The sequence below is a fragment of the Wyeomyia smithii genome, chromosome 1 (genome assembly GCF_029784165.1).
Source record: "Wyeomyia smithii strain HCP4-BCI-WySm-NY-G18 chromosome 1, ASM2978416v1, whole genome shotgun sequence".
NCBI lineage: Eukaryota > Metazoa > Arthropoda > Insecta > Diptera > Culicidae > Wyeomyia > Wyeomyia smithii.
The window spans coordinates 69923460-69943287 of record NC_073694.1 but is presented as its reverse complement, the minus strand read 5'-3'; the positions used below and the strand labels follow the sequence as shown (position 1 = coordinate 69943287).

Below are 19828 nucleotides of genomic sequence, written 5' to 3'. Positions count from 1 at the left end.
AGCAAAAGTGCAAAGAAACGGTACGATCATCGCGAAATCTCACATGCTCCTTGGTTTTGTGAACGACATTGATATTGTCGGTATCAACCGTAGGGCCGTGGTGGAGGCCTTCAGGCTTTTTAAGAGAGAAGCGGCGAGGTTGGGGCTCAGCATTGACTCTGCCAGAACAAAGTACAGGATAGCAGGCAGGGAACGTAGGAGCTCCGGTGGTGTTGGTACGGAAGTGGAAATTGACGGAGAACGATTTGAAGTGGTTGATGATTTCGTTTATCTTGGTACGCTTGTGTCATGTGACAAAGATATGAGCCGCGAAGTCAAACGAGGAGTTTCAGCTGCGAACAGGATCTCCTACGGACTAGGTAACCAGCTAAGATCCCGTAGTTTGAAAACTCGCACTATACTCGAGCTGTATACGACGCTGATCCACTTTACGGACATGAAGCATGGACGCTAAAGGTTGCTGATCGACGATTGCTCGGAGTTTTTAAGTGTAGAGCTCTGCGATCGATACTTGACAATAAATTGGAAGATGAAGTGTGGTGCAGACGCATGAATCACGAGTTGTACCAAGTATACAAACATTCTGATATAGTAAAAGTAATACAGCGGGCCAGGCTTCTGTGGGCTGGACATGTGGCCAGAATGCCCGACGAGAGAGCCACCAACACTATATTCAGTAGAGAACCAGGGAGAAGCTGTCGACTCCGTGGTAGGCCTCGCCTCGGTGGATGTGCGCGGTGGAAGAAACCGCACGATCTGCTGTTGTACAAGATGACTGGACAACGGTTGCCCGAGACAGAAAAAGTAAGTAATGTGTAAACAAAAAACCCGATTGTAATGAAGTTTCAATAACAATTTCTGGGGCGACTAAACGTTTGGACTATTACGTGTTTAAGTAGCAGAATAAAATTTGATTCATATCATTATGAGTGGATGGTAATGTTATTATATTTATTGACGTTGTCCAATTCAATATTTGCAGGTCAACATTCCATACGTACATATCCGTTAATGAACTTATTGTGCTATCGTGGATGTTGAATCAGCACACTACATATAGGGTAAACACGCTACTGCTTTCCTATGATAAAACTGTGCAAAAATATTATAAGTCAAACAGTTTGAACCCGTTAAACTAAAAAATACTAAAAATGCATAATCCGTACAATACTAAAAATGCATAATCCGTACGATAATACGATTGAATGATAACAATAATAATTAACTACAAATTAATTATTTGTCACCGAAAAACAGCACCTGACAATTATCCAAATTTTGTATAATTCGCTTAACTTACCCGAGACAGGCTCTTGTACTTTACAACCTCCCTGGTAAAACTGGTAAAACAGGCGAAAAACGACACCCAATATTTGCCGGGCTCATTACGATTACCTATCACGATTTTATGATATAGCTGCAGCAGCTCATCTTTTGTCACAAATAGATAAAGTTAGCAATAATGCGTGAATGTAATAATGTAAACAGGGGCAAGTGCCAGTCACTTGACTTGATATTTGCTAAGATGCATATCCTCACAGTCGTCTGTCGAAGAGTTCAGGCGTCTGCAAAATCATATTTAATTCCGCTCGAAACAACTTATAACCTACGATTATCTTGAGTAGACATAATCTTGTTTTATTGTTGTTGAACTTTGAAAAGTTTTGGTCATTTGACGTCCTGTCAACCTACGTTCACCATTAATAAGAAGCAGCGAAAACTGCAATACATTTTCAGAAACTTTTGGCACAGTCATTAAAGCAATGAGTCCATTTCCCCCGGTGCACTCTTCTGGCAATATTTCGCGAAACTGTGAACACACCACAATAAACGACGACCCGAACAAGACTTCAATTGCGAGTCGCTTAGTCTGCGGCTGGTTCTAAGCCAATGTGGATCATGCAGTGGACAAGAAACACCACGAAATTAATCTTACGAATCGTTAATCTTACTAACTCCTATCAGTGTTTATTGCTTGGCGAAAAATCGAGTGAACTTTTGGAAAGCGAGTGCAATGGAATCGTCGGTTGCCAACCACAGGAACTTGGAACGACTCAACACGCTAGTTGAAGAGTCTTCCCAGTCAAGGTATGAATTCGTTTTTTTCATCAACGTATGCCAGAGCAAATTGATAAAGTAATTACTTATAAACGAGAGCACCCAAGAAAATCTGACAAAGTCAGTTGGGATTGGACCCAAACCAATTGGATTTCAAAAGGGTCGCATTAACCTCACAATTGCCACCGTCGGCGTGTATTCAATTTGACTATGTTAAAAGAATCGAATCAACAGCAAACAAATAGATTATTAACCATATTGGGGGCGTCCGAAAAAAAAACAACAATCAGCACGTAAGAAAATCAATTCAATTATAATGAAAATTACAAGAAAGCCGATTTTAGTTTTAGTTGAATACCATAGAAACATAATGAAAAAGACATACTGGTAGCTACTTTGGGCGCCATCTAGGAACTGTTAGTGTCTTTGGTACCTAAACCCGCTTTGCGGTGAGATTTTCAATTTCTCTACCTAACATATGATGGAGTTTTGTTGTTTATAAGGTTCATCTAAAGGGTATTTTTAATAAAACGCACGCTAACTATGGGAAAGTGCTACACTGATAGGCAAAATTAAGTGACCACCTTTTTTTTTTTTTGTTCATCTGTAATTTATTTGACACGGCACAAATACAATTTAATGTTTAACGGCGCCAATTATATCTGGTAGCTTACTTTCTAAAGTATCTTAGTGTATCTTAGTATCTTAGTATCTCCTCGCTGCCGACTACGAGCTGAAACTAAATGTAACTTAAGGCTAAAATATTTTGCATTAAAAGCACTGGTTTACTGTATGATGGTTTTCATTGCCATAGGTAAGCACATGTTCCGCTGCTGGGCCAAGAAATTACGGACTGGCATATTGGGTTGTCTCCCTCGGGCCTTGAGAATATCGTGCGGGTCTGATTGCTGTTTCCGGATCCGGGGTCTTAACGTGTTCTCGTCGTTAGACCGGATGCAGGCGGAAGGGGGTAGGATTAAACTGGGGCGTGGATGGATTTCAGGAAAACGTATATAAGGGACATGTAGGATAGGTCACGGCTCACCAAGACATCACGAACAGGAACAGCCGACTGCCTACCTTCGGCCTGCAGGGAAGCTATTAATTTAGACCTGGCGTCACGGTGTACAGGGCATGACCAAACAACGTGCTCTATGTCGTGATAACCTTCACCACAGGCACAGATACCACTTTCCCCGAGCCCAACACGACGGAGATGCGCGTCAAATCTATAGTGATTGGACATAAGCTGGGACATCACGCAAATGAAATCCCGACCTACATCCAACCCCTTGAACCACGGGTTCGTCGACACCTTGGGGATTATGGAATGTAACCACCTTCCCAGTTCCCCTTTGGTCCAAGCATTTTGCCAACTGATGATCGTATTCTGACGTACAAATGAGAAAAATTCATTAAAGGCTATTGGTCACCGTTTGTTGCGCCCACCTTAGCCAAAGAGTCCGCTTTCTCATTGCCCGGTATCGAGCAGTGAGAAGGGACCCACGCTAAGGTAATCTGAGTAGATTTTTCGGATAAAGCACTCAGATGTTCCCGTATTTTCCCCAGGAAATACGGAGAGTGCTCAACATCTTTCATCGATCGGAGAGCCTCAATGGAACTGAGACTGTCCGTAAAGATGAAATAATGGTCCGTGGGCATTTTTTCGATAATCCCTAGGGTGTACTGAATTGCAGCCAATTCTGCGACGTAAACAGAAGCAGGATTATCAAGCTTATGGGAGACGATTAAATTGTTATTGAAAATACCGAAGCCAGTGGACCCATCAAGAAGTGATCCGTCAGTGTAGAACATATTGTCGCAGTTGATGTTTCGATATTTATTGGAAAAAAATTTGGGGATCTGCTGCACGCGTAAATGATCCGGGATTCCACGAGTTTCTTCTATCATGGATGTATCGAAAAACACAGTAGAATCAGAAGTATTTGATAAGACGACACGATTTGGAATATTCGAAGAAGGGTTAATGTTATGGGACATGTGATTGAAATACAATGTCATAAAACGGGTTTGAGAATTAAGTTCGATTAACCTTTCAAAATTTTCAATCACAGGACGGTTCAAGACCTCACATTTGATAAGAATGCGAGAAGACAGGCTCCAGAAGCGGTTTTTCAATGGTAGTACTCCAGCTAAGACCTCCAAACTCATCGTATGGGTCGACTGCATGCAACCCAAGGCGATACGCAAACAACGATATTGTATTCGCTCCAGTTTGATCAAATGTGTGTTTGCTGCGGAGCGGAAGCAGAAACACCCGTACTCAATGACAGACAATATCGTTGTTTGGTAAAGCCTTATAAGGTCTCCTGGGTGGGCTCCCCACCATTGTCAGGTTATTGTACGAAGAAAATTCACTCTTTGTTGACATTTTTTCATCAGATACCTAACGTGACAACCCCAGGTGCCTTTAGAGTCGAACCAGACACCAAGATATTTGTGTACCAAAACCTGAGAAATCGTTTTACCTATTAATTGTGTTTGAAGCTGAGCAGGTTCATGCTTCCTAGAAAAAACTACTATCTCAGTCTTCTCCGGAGAGAATTCGATACCTAGCTGTAAAGCCCAAGCAGACAAATTGTCCAAGGTATCTTGCAATGTTCCTTGCAAATCGGCAGCTTTGGCTCCTGTAACAGAGATTACACTGTCGTCTGCAAGTTGTCTTATCGTGCATGAATTTGCCAGACATTCGTCGATGTCATTTACATAAAAGTTGTAAAGAAAGGGGCTTAAACATGAGCCCATGTAGCTAATGCGAAAAGTTGCCAAATCGCCGTGCGTAAAATGCATGTGCTTTTCGGACAGCAAATTGTGCAAAAAATTGTTCAAAATTGGAGAAAATCCTTGTCGGTGAAGTTTACCCGAAAGAATGTCAATAGAAACGGAATCAAAAGCCCCCTTAATGTCCAAGAACGCAGACGCCATTTGTTATTTGCGAGCATACGCCAGCTGAATATCTGTTGAAAGTAACGCAAGACAATTCGTCCCTTTGGCACGGCGGAAGCCAAATTGAGAATCTGATAGTAGACCATTTGATTCGACCCAGTGGTCTAAACGACGGAGTATCATTTTTCCATCAATTTCCGGATACAGGATAGCATTGCAATCGGCCTATAAGAGTTGTGATCAGAAGCTGGTTTCCCTGGGTTTTGGATGGCGATCTCCTTCACTTGCCTCCAATCCTGCGGTACAATGTTTTGCTCCAGGAACTTATTGAACAAGTTCAACAAGCGCCTCTTGGCATTGCCGGGTAGATTCTTCAACAAGTTGAATTTGATTCTATCTAACCCAGGTGCGTTATTGTTACAGGACAGGAGGGCAACTGAAAATTCTGCCATCGTAAAAGGTGATTCTATCGCGTCGTGACCCGGAGACGTATCGCGAACAAAGTTTTGCGCAGGAACAGAGTCCGGACATACTTTCCTGGCAAAATCAAATATCCACCGACTTGAAGACTCCTCGCTTTCGTTGACCGTTACGCGATTCCGCATTCTTCGGGCTGTGTTCCAAAGAGTGCTCATCGATGTCTCCCTCGACGTCTCGTTCACGAACCGACGCCAATATCCGCGTTTCTTTGCTTTAGCCAGGCTTTTAAGCTTGGTATTAAGCTCCGAATACCGTATATAGTCGTCGGGTATACCTCCCTTCTGGAAGGCCAAAAACGCGGCGGATCTTTGCGTGTAGACATCGGAGCACTCTTTGTCCCACCACGGAGTTGGAGGCCGCTCTTTGATCGTTACGCCGGGATATTTCTTCGTTTTGGCTTGCAACGCGGCGTCGAGAATCAAGCCCGCGAGAAGGTTGTATTCTTCAAGTGGTGGATGATGTTGAATCGACTCGACCGCTTTTGAAATCATTTCCTCGTATAACTTCCAATCGACATTCCGTGTGAGGTCATACGGAATGTCAATTGGTCGCATGCGAGTTGAACCGTTAGTAATTGAAATAAGAATAGGCAGATGGTCGCTACCGTGAAAATCGAGGATTACCTTCCATGTGCAATCCAACCGTAGCGACGTAGAACATAAGGATAGATCCAAAGCGCTTGGGCGCACTGGAGGTTTCGGGATACGTGTCATTTCACCGTTGTTCAAAATAGTCATGTCGAAGTCATCGCAAAGGTTATAGATTAAAGAGGAGCGGTTATCATTGTAGGGGGAACCCCAAGCCACACCATGAGAGTTGAAGTCTCCCAAAATCAAACGTGGCGAGGGAAGTAGTTCTATTAAATCCAAGAGCAACCGTTGCCCAACCTGTACTCTGGGAGGAATATATATTGAGGCAATACAAAGCTCTTTACCTTGTATTGTCATTTGACATGCGACAACTTCGATGCCTGGAATCGAGGGGAGGTTAATACGATAGAAAGAATAGCACTTTTTAATCCCTAAAAGAACTCCGCCATATGGTGTGTCTCGATCAAGGCGAATAATATTAAAATCATGGAAGTTGAGATCAATATTTGAAGTAAGCCAAGTTTCACAAAGGGAAAATGCATCGCATTTGTTTCTATTGATTAAAACTTTAAATGAATCCATTTTTGGTGAAATACTTCTGCAATTCCACTGTAAGACAGAGATAGAATCCTTCGTATACGCAGATGAATTAGGCATCGAAGGATACAATCGCTGCAAGGAGGGGCCATTGGGCAGTCAACTGCTTCAAAAATGATCTAGCTGTTGGGAGGAATGCTGTAAGAAAAATTTTAATTGGATCGGGTATATTGAAATTTTCAAAGATCCAGTCCACAATGTCAGAGAATTTCACAAATCCAGAGTTTGTTTCATCAACTGGGTGTGAAAAGGAACAACTGGGGTTTTAGATGTTCCTGACAGTGCTGGGAACTCCTTCTGGGACTTTAAATTTGCAAGCCCAGGAGGAGTTTGCTTCGGTTTTTCCGCAGCACTGTTTGGTTTATTTGTAACTTTCATTTCACTTTGGGAAATCTTAGGACCATTTCGGGGAAGTTTAGGAGAGGAAATATTTTTCCTCTTTCTAGACGCCCCAGGATTGGCATAAGTTGTTCCCGCTGGTGAATCGTCAGAATCGGTTTCATCAGAGGACAACAGATCAAAGGGGTTCGATGTTATGGTAGAAGTGGTCACGGTCTTCTTCAGCATCTCAGCGTAAGATCGCTTTGAACGCTCCTTAAGTGACCGCTTGATTTTATTTCTGCGCTGCATGTACACCGGGCATGTGGAGAGCTCATGCTGATTTTCCCCGCAGTGAATACATTTTTCAGCATTTACACTGCAAGAATCGTCCGCATGAGTTTCTCCACACTTGCTACATCGTGCCTTATTGCAGCAGTAGGCGGCTGTGTGGCCTAGCTGCTTGCAATTGGTGCAATTCATAACACGGGGTACATACAATCGCACAGGCAGACGAACCCGATCGATCGAGACGTGGCTAGGGAGAGCAGATCCGGCAAACGTAACACGAAACGAGTCTGACGGAGTGTACACTTTTGTGCCGTTGACAAGAGACACAGACCGCAATTGCTTGCAATCTATGATCTTCACTTTTACGTCGTGACACAAAGCATTTTTGAAGCAGCCAAAACCGCTTGCCAAGATACACTCGACCGACAGACTCGAATCGGTTATGACACCGTCGATCTCCACGTCTCGTGCGGGTATATAAACGCGATACTCGCGTGTGAAAAGCTCGGAGCGAGCAATAGCGTTGGCCTGTTCCAGGTCGCTGACCACGACACGGAGCTTGTTGGGTCTGACCTTGGAGATTTCGGTCACGGCCTTGTACCCCTCCGTCAGGTCTTTCGAAATCTGCAGGATGTTTAACGGTTTCGATTTCGGTCCTGCTTTTGGCCGAAATAAAACAGTAAAGCTGCCCTGAGATCCGTCCGGGTAAGCCTGGGGCGAGGGGGGACTGGAGAATTAACAAAGGAAGGGTTGGCAGGAGGGACAGGGTCGGAGGGGTTCGGGGATGGTGGCACGGGAGGCGAGGGATCTACATCCATCGCGCTAAATCTAGCGCGCTAGCGCCGACAGAACACGTACCTCTTTACTTCTCCTTTCAGCAGGGTTGGTTGTCCGAACGGTCGAAGCTGCAGCCGTTACAGCCAGCAGCACCAATACAGCAGCTCCAAACAGCCACCAGCAGCGAGCCGGGTGTGTGATCACTCAGCACAGCGACACAACTCGCTGTCAACTGTTGGCTTCTTCTTTTTCCTCCTTTGTGTTGAGATTCTTGTCCACTGCTGTAGCACAAATCACTTAGCAGCCAAATCGGCTTACGCACCAGCAAACAGCCACGATGCGAAACAGTTGCACAAAGGCGGGCGACCTTGAACCTTCACTCGACCAGGCAAACAATGCCAACACTTGCTCGCGCGTCTTTTGTTTTATATTCTATCGGAGCGATCACCAAACACATCCGATACTGATGCGTGTTCGGCACAGAATGAAGTGACCACCTTATCATTATATGAATTTTTTTCGTTTATTTGATTCAAAATAAAATATCCAAACACACAACACACCGTGGTCTTTTCTGATACATAAGGTATTTTATATTCTTTAAAAGTTTCATTTTTGGGATACTGACGGTCTTCTTAACAGGGCAAGTACCGAAGCTGGTCATTTTGGGACTGTTTGGTGTCTTGTCACTAAAAGGTTACTACTCATACTAAAAAGTCATTCGTTGTTTTGCTTTCGTCTTGATTAGACGCAAATTGTTTATCTCGTTTGATTCGCAAAATAACAATACACGAGTTATCGTACGGGTGTTTTTTTTTTCTTTTTCGATTAGTTCTTGTGTGCGATAACAATAGCCTGCAATATATCGGCAGAAACATCTTCTGCACACTTGTAGGGGCAGGCTACCCCGCCAGTGATCTGATACGCAGCTGATATATCAGCAAGAATAATTCTCCCGCACCGCTGTTACCCCGCTAGCAGCACGGACCATCATACGATCGAGCGAGTGGAAGTCAAATACAAGTGGCATCTACAAGGTTGAGTGTAAGATACGGCCACTGTGTCACAACACGAAGCTGGATCGTCATTGTTTGTTCTGCGGAGACACTCGATTAATCCAACTATCAGCCGTGAGGTCGTGACTTAGACGTTCGGTGAAGTATTCACTTTAGAGTTTTTATCATTATTATTAATATTATTATTATTATTGTTATTATTATAATTATTATTATTATTATTGTTATTATTATTATTATTGTTATAATTATTATTATTATTATTATTATTATTATTACTATTATTACTATTGTTATTAGTATTAGTATTACTGTTTTTTTTTTTGTTTTGATCCATTGTAGTTTGAAAAATTGTTTTTAAAATTTAATATCAACTACTTGATCCCCCCACCCCCCCACATTCGAATATTTATCGTTTGTGAGCGGTAGAGCGTAACGCTCCCGCAAAATGGATGACATGCAGGTGCTACTATTCCTGGATGTGGAAACAAATGGGGAAGAGATTGAGATCTCCCCCATCAATTCCCCTCTACCTTCCCCGCTACCTAGCCCCGTACCAAGGGTCCAACAACACGGGTGAAAGCTTACCCAGATGCTTCGAAAGGTCCGTTCGTAGTTTACTTTAGGCCCATAAAGAAGCCTCTTAACATTATACAAATAGGCAAGGACCTGGCAAAACAGTTTTCGGCCGTAACCGAGATTACGAAGGTGAGGCCGAACAAACTGCGAGTTGTCGTGAGTAGCTTGAAGCAAGCAAACGAAATTGCTAGCTACGAGCTCTTTACAAGGGAGTACCGCGTGTACATCCCTGCCAAGGACGTGGAGATCGACGGTGTGGTTACCGAAGGAAGCCTCACGGTCGATTACATTTTGCGTCACGGGGTTGGCTGCTTCAAGAACCCCCTGATTCAAGATGTAAAGATACTGGATGTCAAGAAATTACATTCAGTATCCATCGAAGAAGGGAAGAAGAAATTCCTCCCTTCGGATTCCTTCCGTGTAACATTCGCCGGATCCGCACTGCCGAACTACATCTCTTTGGACAGGGTTCGTCTGCCTGTACGCCTGTTTGTACCGCGGGTCATGCATTGCCAAAACTGCAAGCAGTTAGGCCATACAGCCACCTACTGCTGCAACAAGGCACGCTGCAGCAAGTGCGGAGGCAATCATGCTGAGACCGCTTGCAGTGAGGATACTGAAAAGTGTCTTTACTGCGAGGGAACTCGGCATGACCTTTCGGCGTGTCCCGCGTACAAACAGCGCGAGGAAAAAATTAAGCGTTCCCTTAAGGAACGATCAAAGCGCTCTTTTGCAGAAATGCTTAAGAGGGCTGAGCCACCCTCGACAGGAAACATCTTTTCCTTTTGGCCAACCGATGAGGGTACATCTGACGATCCCGTCGAAGGGTGTTCTTATGCCTTGCCAGAGGGATCTAGGAAGAGGAGAATGCTCAACTCTCCTAATCATTCTCGCAAAGGTCGTAAGATAACCCCTAGCGGAATGACCAATAAGACAACACAAAAAGGAAGCGGTGAAGAAAAACCGAAGCTAGTACCCCCCGGTTTTAATTTCAAATCAAACCAGGAGTACCCACGCTACAGTACGCTTCCTGAGGCACCAAAAACCCCTCGTACACCCATTTCTCGATCAGAAGACATAAAAGAAACAGGGTTCATAAAATTTTCTGATATTGTGGACTGGATATTTAAAACATTCAACATACCAGATCCCCTTCAAAACATTCTTCTTGCCCTTCTCCCTACAGTGAAAACCTATTTGAAGCAACTCACAGCAACTTGGCCCCTCATTTCAGCTATCGTATCTTTCGATGACTAATACGTCCAAAGAGGTTAGGAATTTTGTCACTGTGTTACAGTGGAACTGCAGGAGTATCATCCCCAAATTCGGTTTATTTTCACATTTGATAAACACATACAATTGTGATGCGTTCGCGCTCTGTGAAACTTTTCTCAATTCAAATGACCAACTTAATATCCACCATTTCAACATCATTCGTCGAGATCGAGACTCACACGGTGGAGGGGTACTTTTAGGGATCAAAAAGTGCTATTCTTTTTTCAGAATCGACCTCCCCTCGATCTCGAATATTGAAGTTGTTGCCATTCAAACGAATATGAAAGGAAAAGACCTTTGCCTTGTTTCGTTATATATTCCCCCATCCGCGCGGATTGAACAGAAGCAACTCTTGATATAGCAGAATTGCTTCCCGCACCTTTTTTGATTTTGGGAGATTTTAACTCTCACTGTTCGCTATGGGGGTCGCTGTACGACGACAACCGATCTTCTTTAATCTGTAACTTGATCGACGACTTCAATATGACAGTTTTGAATACTGGGGAAGCGACACGCATACCTAATCCTCCAGCACGTGAAAGCGTGCTTGACCTATCCCTCTGCTCGACATCACTAGCGTTAGATTGCCAGTGGAAAGTAATCAACGATCCCCACGGTAGTGATCATCTTCCAATCGTTATATCAATTGCTAATGGTTCAACTCCCCCGAACCCAATCAATATTTCCTACGACCTTACACGTAATATTGATTGGAAGTGTTATGAGTCTATTATAGCGCAATCTATCGAGACTCACGAGGAACTTCCTCCGGAGGAAGAATACGCGTTCTTAGCTGGCTTGATAATCGACGCCGCGACTCAAGCTCAGGCGAAACCGATACCCGGGGTAACGATTAGACAGCGCCCTCCCAACAAATGGTGGGACAAAGAGTGCTCTGAGCTGTACGTGCGAAGGTCCGCGGCGTATAAGGACTACCGGGAGTACAGCACTGTCAACCTGCTTCGAAAGTACGAGGCACTGGGCAAGCAGATGGAGAGCTTAGTAAAGGCGAAAAAACGCGGGTACTGGCGGCGGTTCGTAAACGCGTTGTCCAGGGAAACAGCGATGAGCACTCTTTGGGATACCGCCAGGCGCATGCGGAACCGTGACGTTTCGAATGAAAGCGAGGAGTATTCAGATCGCTGGATACTCGATTTTGCCAAAAAGGTCTGTCCGGACTCTGTACCGGAACAGAAAACCTTTCGCGACGCGTTATTAGTAACTACGGAAGAGCCTCCATTTTCGATGTTGGAATTTTCAATGGCTCTCCTGTCGTGCAACAATAAGGCTCCAGGGTTAGATAGAATAAAATTCAACGTGTTGAAGAATCTACCCGACTCTGCAAAAAGACGCTTGTTGAATTTGTTCAACAAGTTTCTTGAGCTAAATATTGTTCCGCATGACTGGAGGGAGGTAAAAGTCATTGCTATTCGGAAACCCGGGAAACCTGCCTCTGATCACAATTCATATAGACCGATTGCGATGCTCTCTTGCCTCCGGAAATTAATGGAGAAAATGATCCTCTTACGGTTAGACAAATCGGTCGAAACAAACGGGTTACTTTCAGATACTCAATTTGGCTTTCGCCGGGGCAAAGGGACGAACGATTGCCTAGCGTTGCTTTCTACTGAAATTCAACTAGCCTTTGCTCGAAAAGAGCAAATGGCTTTTGCGTTCATGGATATTAAGGGGGCTTTTGACTCTGTCTCTGTAGAAGTTTTAAGCGCGAAACTTCATTCGCAGGGACTTTCACCAAATTTGAATAACTTTTTGCTCAATTTGTTGTCAGAAAAGCATATGTATTTCTCACATGGCGATTCGACAACTTCCCGAATTAGTTACATGGGTCTTCCCCAGGGTTCATGTTCAAGTCCTCTCTTATATAATTTTTACGTCAATGACATCGATGAATGTCTTGCAAATTCATGCACGCTAAGGCAACTTGCAGACGATAGCGTTGTATCTATTACTGGTAGCTGCTAGCGATCTACAAGGACCATTGCAAGATACCTCAGACAATTTGTCTGAATGGGCTCTTAAGCTGGGAATCGAATTCTCTCCGGAGAAAACTGAGCTGGTCGTCTTTTCTAGGAGGCATAATCCAGCTCAGCTGCAGCTCCTACTAACGGGTAAAACGATCTCTCAGGTTTTAGTCGCTAAATATCTCGGAGTCTGGTTCGACTCTAAATGCACCTGGGCTTGTCATATTAGGTATCTGGCACAAAAATGCCAACAGAGGATTAATTTTCTTCGTACGATTACCGGATCCTGGGGGGGAGCCCACCCAGGAGACCTTCTAAGGCTTTACCAAACAACGATATTGTCTGTAATTGAGTACGGGTGTTTCTGCTTCCGCTCCGCAGCAAACACACATTTGATCAAACTGGAACGAATACAGTATCGTTGTTTGCGTATTGCCTTAGGTTGCATGCAGTCGACCCATACGATGAGTCTTGAAGTGCTAGCGGGTATTCTTCCGCTGAAACATCGTTTTTGGAATCTCTCTCACCGGTTGCTAATTCGATGCACAGTTATGAACCCATTAGTAATTGAAAATTTCGAGAGGTTGGTCGACCTTCAATCTCAATCCAGATTTATGACTTTATATTTTGACTATATGGCTCAAGATATTAATCCTTCTTCATACGATTCCTCCAATGTCGCACTTTTAGATACTTCTAATAATGCTATTTTCTTCGACACCACCATGAAACAAGACATTTCTGGTATCCCGGATCAATTGCGACCCCAAGAGATCCCTAAAATTTTTTCCAATAAGTTTAAACATGTTAGTTATGATAAAAGGTTTTACACTGACGGATCTAATCTAGATGAGTCCACTGGCTTCGGTGTTTTCCACGAAATTTTCACCGCCTCCTACAAACTCGATGCTCCTGCTTCCGTGTACGTCGCAGAGCTTGCTGCCATTCAGTACTCTCTTGGGATCATCGAAACCCTGCCCATAGACCACTACTTCATCTTCACAGACAGTCTCAGTGCCATTGAGGCTCTGCGATCGATGAAGACTGTGAAGCACACCCCGCATTTCCTGGGGAAAACTCGGCGGTTTTTAAGTGCTTTAACAGATAAAAATTATCGGGTTACCTTGGCGTGGGTCCCTTTTCATTGTTCCATTCCGGGCAATGAAAAGGCTGACGCTTCAGCTAAGGTGGGTGCTATTGATGGCGATATTTATGTAAGACCAATTGCTTATGATGAATTTTATAGCATTTTGCGTCAGAGAACACTCAACAGTTGGCAATCATCATGGAACTCAGATGAACTGGGACGGTGGCTACATTCCATTTTTCCTAAGGTATCGACGAAAGCATGGTTCAAGGGGTTGGATGTAGGTCGGGACTTCATTCGCGTGATGTCCAGACTTATGTCCAATCACTATACGTTAAACACGCATCTCTTTCGTATAGGGCTTGTATACAGTAATCACTGCGTTTGTGGCGATGGCTACCATGACATCGAGCATGTTGTTGGGTCGTGTACCTATTACTGTGGTGTTAGGTCTGAGCTTATAGATTCCCTTCGGGCCCGAGAAAACAACCGAACGTACCCGTTAGAGACATTCTGGGAAGCGGTGATCTCCAGTACATGACACAGCTATACGGGTTTATAAAAAATGCTGGCATTAAAATTTTATTTCTTTTATCTATTTGCTAGAATACAATTTCTGTCACAAACTGAAAGAGAATGATACACCCGGCTGGAGACACTAAAACGAAGGCTCGGCATCTCTATGTTTACGCAGACACCTCAGACCAAAACTGCTCAAATAGAACATCACTGGTTAGCCACGTACAAATGAATACATTCTGTAATATAAAATAGTTAAAAACAAAATTGTAACACCCCTCCTCTCACCTTAAATCCCCACTAGCTCGTAGTCGGCCGCGAGAATAAAAAAAGGCCTCCCTCTTTTCCCTGCTAATTTAGAATTTAAAAAAAATGTACTTGGCTCAGTTAAACATAAAATGTATCGTGCCGTGTCAAATAAACTATTTAAAAACTAAATACTAAAAAGTCATAATTTTACGACAAAATGGTCACTGAAGTCACTGATAAGTAGACAGAATTTTTGCTGTATTGAAACTATCCTAACAGATATTTAAATTCAAATATAATGCAATTATTTACACAATGAGTTTCAAAGCCCTATATTATTCACTTTTTTGTCTAAGGGGGGAAAAGCCTTTAAAGTCACTATTATTCCGAGTCCGCAACCTGTCTTGTCAGTAGGTTTCAGGTCACTGTCCTGCTGCAACACGAACTTCTCTTCCAGACCCGTCTTGATCAGTGAAAACTTTGATTTTCACGTAGATTCTGGTTGTAGCAATCTCATCACTCTCCCGTCGTTTTTCATGAGACTTTTCACTCCATCCGACGGAAACCAATTCCAGACCATCATTTATCCTCCAATGGAACACCGTTATGTTTTGGATATGGCGCTCCTGAGGCTCCTCACTCGATCAGCACCATACACTAGCCTGCCACTTTCGCTTAAGCAGTTTGAATTTCCATGCGTCCAGCTAATTGTTTTCCAAAACTCTAGGGTCTTATCAGCATGCTTCTTTGCAATCTGGAGTCGTTTGGCTTTGTTTTTCTTACTGATAAATGGGCACAGCCAGGCAACTTGTGGAGATCACCGCATTCTCCTTTTTGCGTTTCTCCTAGAAAGGTTTAGCAATTCCTGGCAAAAGATATAAAAGTGTTTTTTTTCTACTGAATCAAAGACGATTATGTGTACAAATACACTAGGCCAAGCCATTTGCTCGAAAATATCAAAACATAAACAACCGAGGGGTCTTATGTGTTCTTAAGTTTGTCGAGCGAGTCAGCCCGTTTTTTTATACAAATTGAATCGTTTTCAAGTCAAACTTTTTTCAGTATTCTGTTTTCAGTAAAATAAGAATAAAAGTATCAAAAAGGACTACAATATGTTTACTTCAATTTGAACCGAATAAATGAGAGGATTTCAACGCTCTATTTCGCCTAGCAGTGTTTCAATAACTTGAGTAGCACCGTAAAGTCAACTGACATTTACACAATACGCTCAAATAACTTGTCTACTATAATTCGTGCTTCGTCAAAAAAAAAACACAAAACATATCCATAAAAGAATTCACAAAATTCTATAATCTTTTAGACGTTTTTATTCCAAAAAATATCTTTAAAAAAATCGTGCTTCACAGTAATATTTTTTAACACTGACACCTGTGTGACTTAGAACAAAGTCAGCCGTCTCCCCTTTCTCAAGCAATAATGACCTACAGAAACGGTGAGGAAAGTAATAAAAACCCGATATGAAAAAGACTTCAATTAAATAGTGTGCTGGATAATTTTGTTGCAATTTTTTAACTCAATGCTAAGACACTTCATAATGAAGTGTGACATGGTGAGAAGTCAAGTGCTAATACACTTGAAATAAAAGTAATCATTTAGTACTGTATAGATAACACTGATCGACAAAAGTGAAAAAATGTTGCCCTACAGCTCAAACTTGTTGCACTAGAAAAATTATACCTTTTTAACCATCCCTGTAAAGCTTGGTGCAACCAGCCAGTGTAGAAATGCGTCAAAGTATCGCATAGCATTTGCTTGCCTGGTTCGTCGCTTCAACGTCATGTTTATGAGAAAACTCATTTAAGTCTCTCAATAATATAGTCGGCTAGAGGTTGACCAGTGTAATCACCGCGAGAAACATATTTTCTGATGTTATCGGCTTACTTTATTATAACAAGACAACAAACACATGAGGTTTCCGACCCAATTACTAGGGCATGACCAAAAATCTGTATCCAGTGGATTCGGTTTCCAAAACCGATGTGTTAGTGTTGATTTCGTGCACTCCCTTCAGTGAACATAAACCCTATGACAGTGGAGAGGATGAGAGGTAACACTGAGAGCGTTGAAATTTGACAATGCTGTACACTCTACGCAAGTTGGTTATTGCTGCTCCATTCAATGTATTGAATGCAACTTCTTGTGGGAAGGGAAAGGTGAGAAACTGAGCGCTTCGCGCCGCTATTCGTTTTCACTACATGCCATCGGTTGAAGGCTTCTAGCAGTGATGCTAGGACAATTCGTAAAATTTCGAATAAAGAATGGAGGTTGGGAAAATCCTCAAGCGATGGAAGTACATATTTTTTTGTTAACAACGACCATATTTTTCGAGCGAGGTCGAATCGCGGGAGAATTCTATCTTGATTTATTGAATATATTCACCCCGGGATAGCAAATTGAAAATATCCGCGGATTTTTGTAGATATTTTCGAAAATGCATGTGTTTTATAATGTATATTACTGGTGATGGCCACCGGGAAGGGAGGGGGAGTTGTTCGTATGGGACAACTTTGAATGCACAGTCAATATCCAAATCCACGATACGCCACTGGTCAAAAGCAGAGAGAATAGAACTGCTTCAATTATCTCTTCTACCATTCAAATCCAATGAAAAACGAAAAACTCACCAGCACAATGTCACCAACACTAATACTTATCTTTCGGTTCCCGCCTCGTACCTGAGCTATTGTGTTAGTGCGAGAAGCATCGCAAGGGAGAGCAACGATCTTCCTGCACACGTGCTTCTCTTGCTTTTTCAAGTTTACCTTGCGCTGCTACTCACACAGATTTATGGCGAGCGCTCGCGGTAAATGCGCTCCGCCACCGAAAAAAATGACTGCTTCCATGGATTATCACTTTAATAGCTACAACTCCGTTGCCGGATATGATTATTAGTGGCAACCAAAATTGCGCTCAGCTTCCACAGATTTTAACATTGGCGTTACTTTCACCGGTAGTACGAAACCGCCTAATTTCGTATTACGTTTTCCACCAGCTTTTGCACTTGAAAAAGTTACGATTACGGGACGGAAAGACTAAATGAATGAAATGGGATCAACAGCTATCATTGGCGCGTTAGCCATATCACGACGGTAGAGGAAATGCTTCGCCAACCTGAGCGTCTGTTCACCAAGATGGTGCGGCTCAAAACAGCGTATGATCCCCATGCTAGGAGCAGCTGATCAACGTCCTAGTGCCCGCGTGGGACGCTAAACAGAGCTGACACGATAGTTTCCCGGCCAGACAGGGGGGTTGGGGAAGACCCATCGAGCCGCCCCGCAAAACACCAAGCGTTGCAAATATCGAAGAAGTAAATACGGATCGGAACAATCGGCACAGACCTGGGAGACGCAATGAGAACTACGATTGAAAACTTGGTACATGGAACTGCATATCGTTAGGCTTTCACAGCTGCGAAAAGATTTTATATGATGAACTCAATCCACGCAACTTCGAAAACGTAGCACTGCCGGTACTTTGCTGATCGGGACAGAAGGTATGGAAAAGCGGTCATCGAAAGACTACGTTTTATCAAAGCTGTGGCACCACCACCGAGCTTGGGACGGGCTTTATAGTGCTGGGTAGGATGCGCCAACGCGTGTTCGGGTGGCATCCGATCAGTGTCAGGATGTGTGAGTTGAGCGGCACTTGGTACAATGGCTCCGAAAAGGAGAAACAACTGGTTTGACGACGAGTGCAAACAGTTAGTAGAAGAGGAGAATACAGCACGAGCGAGAATGCAGCAACATCAAACGAGAGCGAACGTGGAGCGCTACCAACGCGCACGGAATAGGCAAAACTCGGTCTTACAGAAGAAGAAGCGCCAGCAGGAAGATCGAGATCGCGAGGCGATGGAGGAACTCTATCGTTCGAGTGACACAGGAAACACAAGAAAATTCTACAAGAAGCTGAACAGTTCCCGCAAAGGCTATGTACCACAAGCCTAACAAATGTGAGGTGATTGAAAGACGGTGATGTAGCAGAGGAAAACGATAGAGTGGTAGTAGATCTCGTTGTACGTGCAGATGACGACAGAATTCCAAGAGGAGATCGGCCGGCTGAAAAACAATAAAGCCGCTGGAGCTGACCAACTCCCCAGCGAGCTGTTGAAACACGGTGGCGAATTACTGGCTAAAGCGCTACACTGGGTTATTGCCAAGATTTGGAAGGAAGATGAAGGGTACAGTGTGCCCCATCCACAAAAGAGGCGCAAGTTGGATTGCTGCAACTACCGTACAATCACGCTGAACGCCGCCCACAAGGCACTCTCTCAAATTCTGTGCTGTCGACTATCACCGTTTGCGGGGGAGTTCGTAGGGCATTACCAAGCGGGATTTTATGGGTGTCCACACCTTCACGGACCAAATATTCGCGGTACAGTAGGTCCTACAGAAGTGCCGTGAATATAATGTGCCCACACATTATTTGTTTACCGATTACAAATTGCGTCAATCGATTGAGATCAGCTATAGCAGATTATGGCCGTTTGCGGTTTCCTGGATAAACTGACATGGTTAGTCAAGTCGACGATAGGATGATGTGCGTAGTTCGAGTTTCAGGGACACTTATGAGTCCCTTCGAATCTCGAGGAGGGTTACGGCAAGGTAATGGATTATCGTGCTTGCTATTCGACATAGCTTTGGAAGTTGTGATATGTAGGGTTGGTACCGACACGAGTGGCACGATATTCAGGTGGTGTTCAGCTCTTTGGCTTCGCCGATGACATTGATATTGTAGCACGAAACATCAGACTGAAGCCGAACGAATTGGACTGGCAATAAACGCATCGAAGACTGAGTACACGAGAGGAAGAGGTTCAAGAGAAGACAGTATCAACCTCCCACCACGAATTCATATCAGCGGTGATGAAATCGAGGTGCTAGACGAGTTCGTGTACCTGGGCTCACTGGTGACTGCTGAAAACGACTCCAGTAGAGAAATTCGTCGACGCATAATGACAGGGAAACGTCCCTGCTTTGGACTCCAGAGGACGCTCCACTCGAATAAAATCCGCCGCCGCACGAAGTTGACCATCTACAAAACACTGATCAGACCGGTAGTCTTCTACGGCCACTAAACCTGGAC

At 43.6% G+C, this 19828-nt stretch overlaps 1 protein-coding gene across 1 annotated transcript in view; it reads left to right on the top strand.

The window, feature by feature from the left end:
* Nucleotides 1-1886: 1886 nt before the first annotated feature.
* The window catches only part of LOC129730164 (proton channel OtopLc-like), a 52356-nt gene continuing 34414 nt past the window's right edge, over nucleotides 1887-19828 (top strand). Inside the window, exon 1 of the mRNA XM_055689281.1 lies at nucleotides 1887-2088. Coding sequence (XP_055545256.1) covers nucleotides 2015-2088 — 74 coding nt within the window. The 5' untranslated portion in view covers nucleotides 1887-2014. The remainder of the gene's footprint in view (nucleotides 2089-19828) is intronic.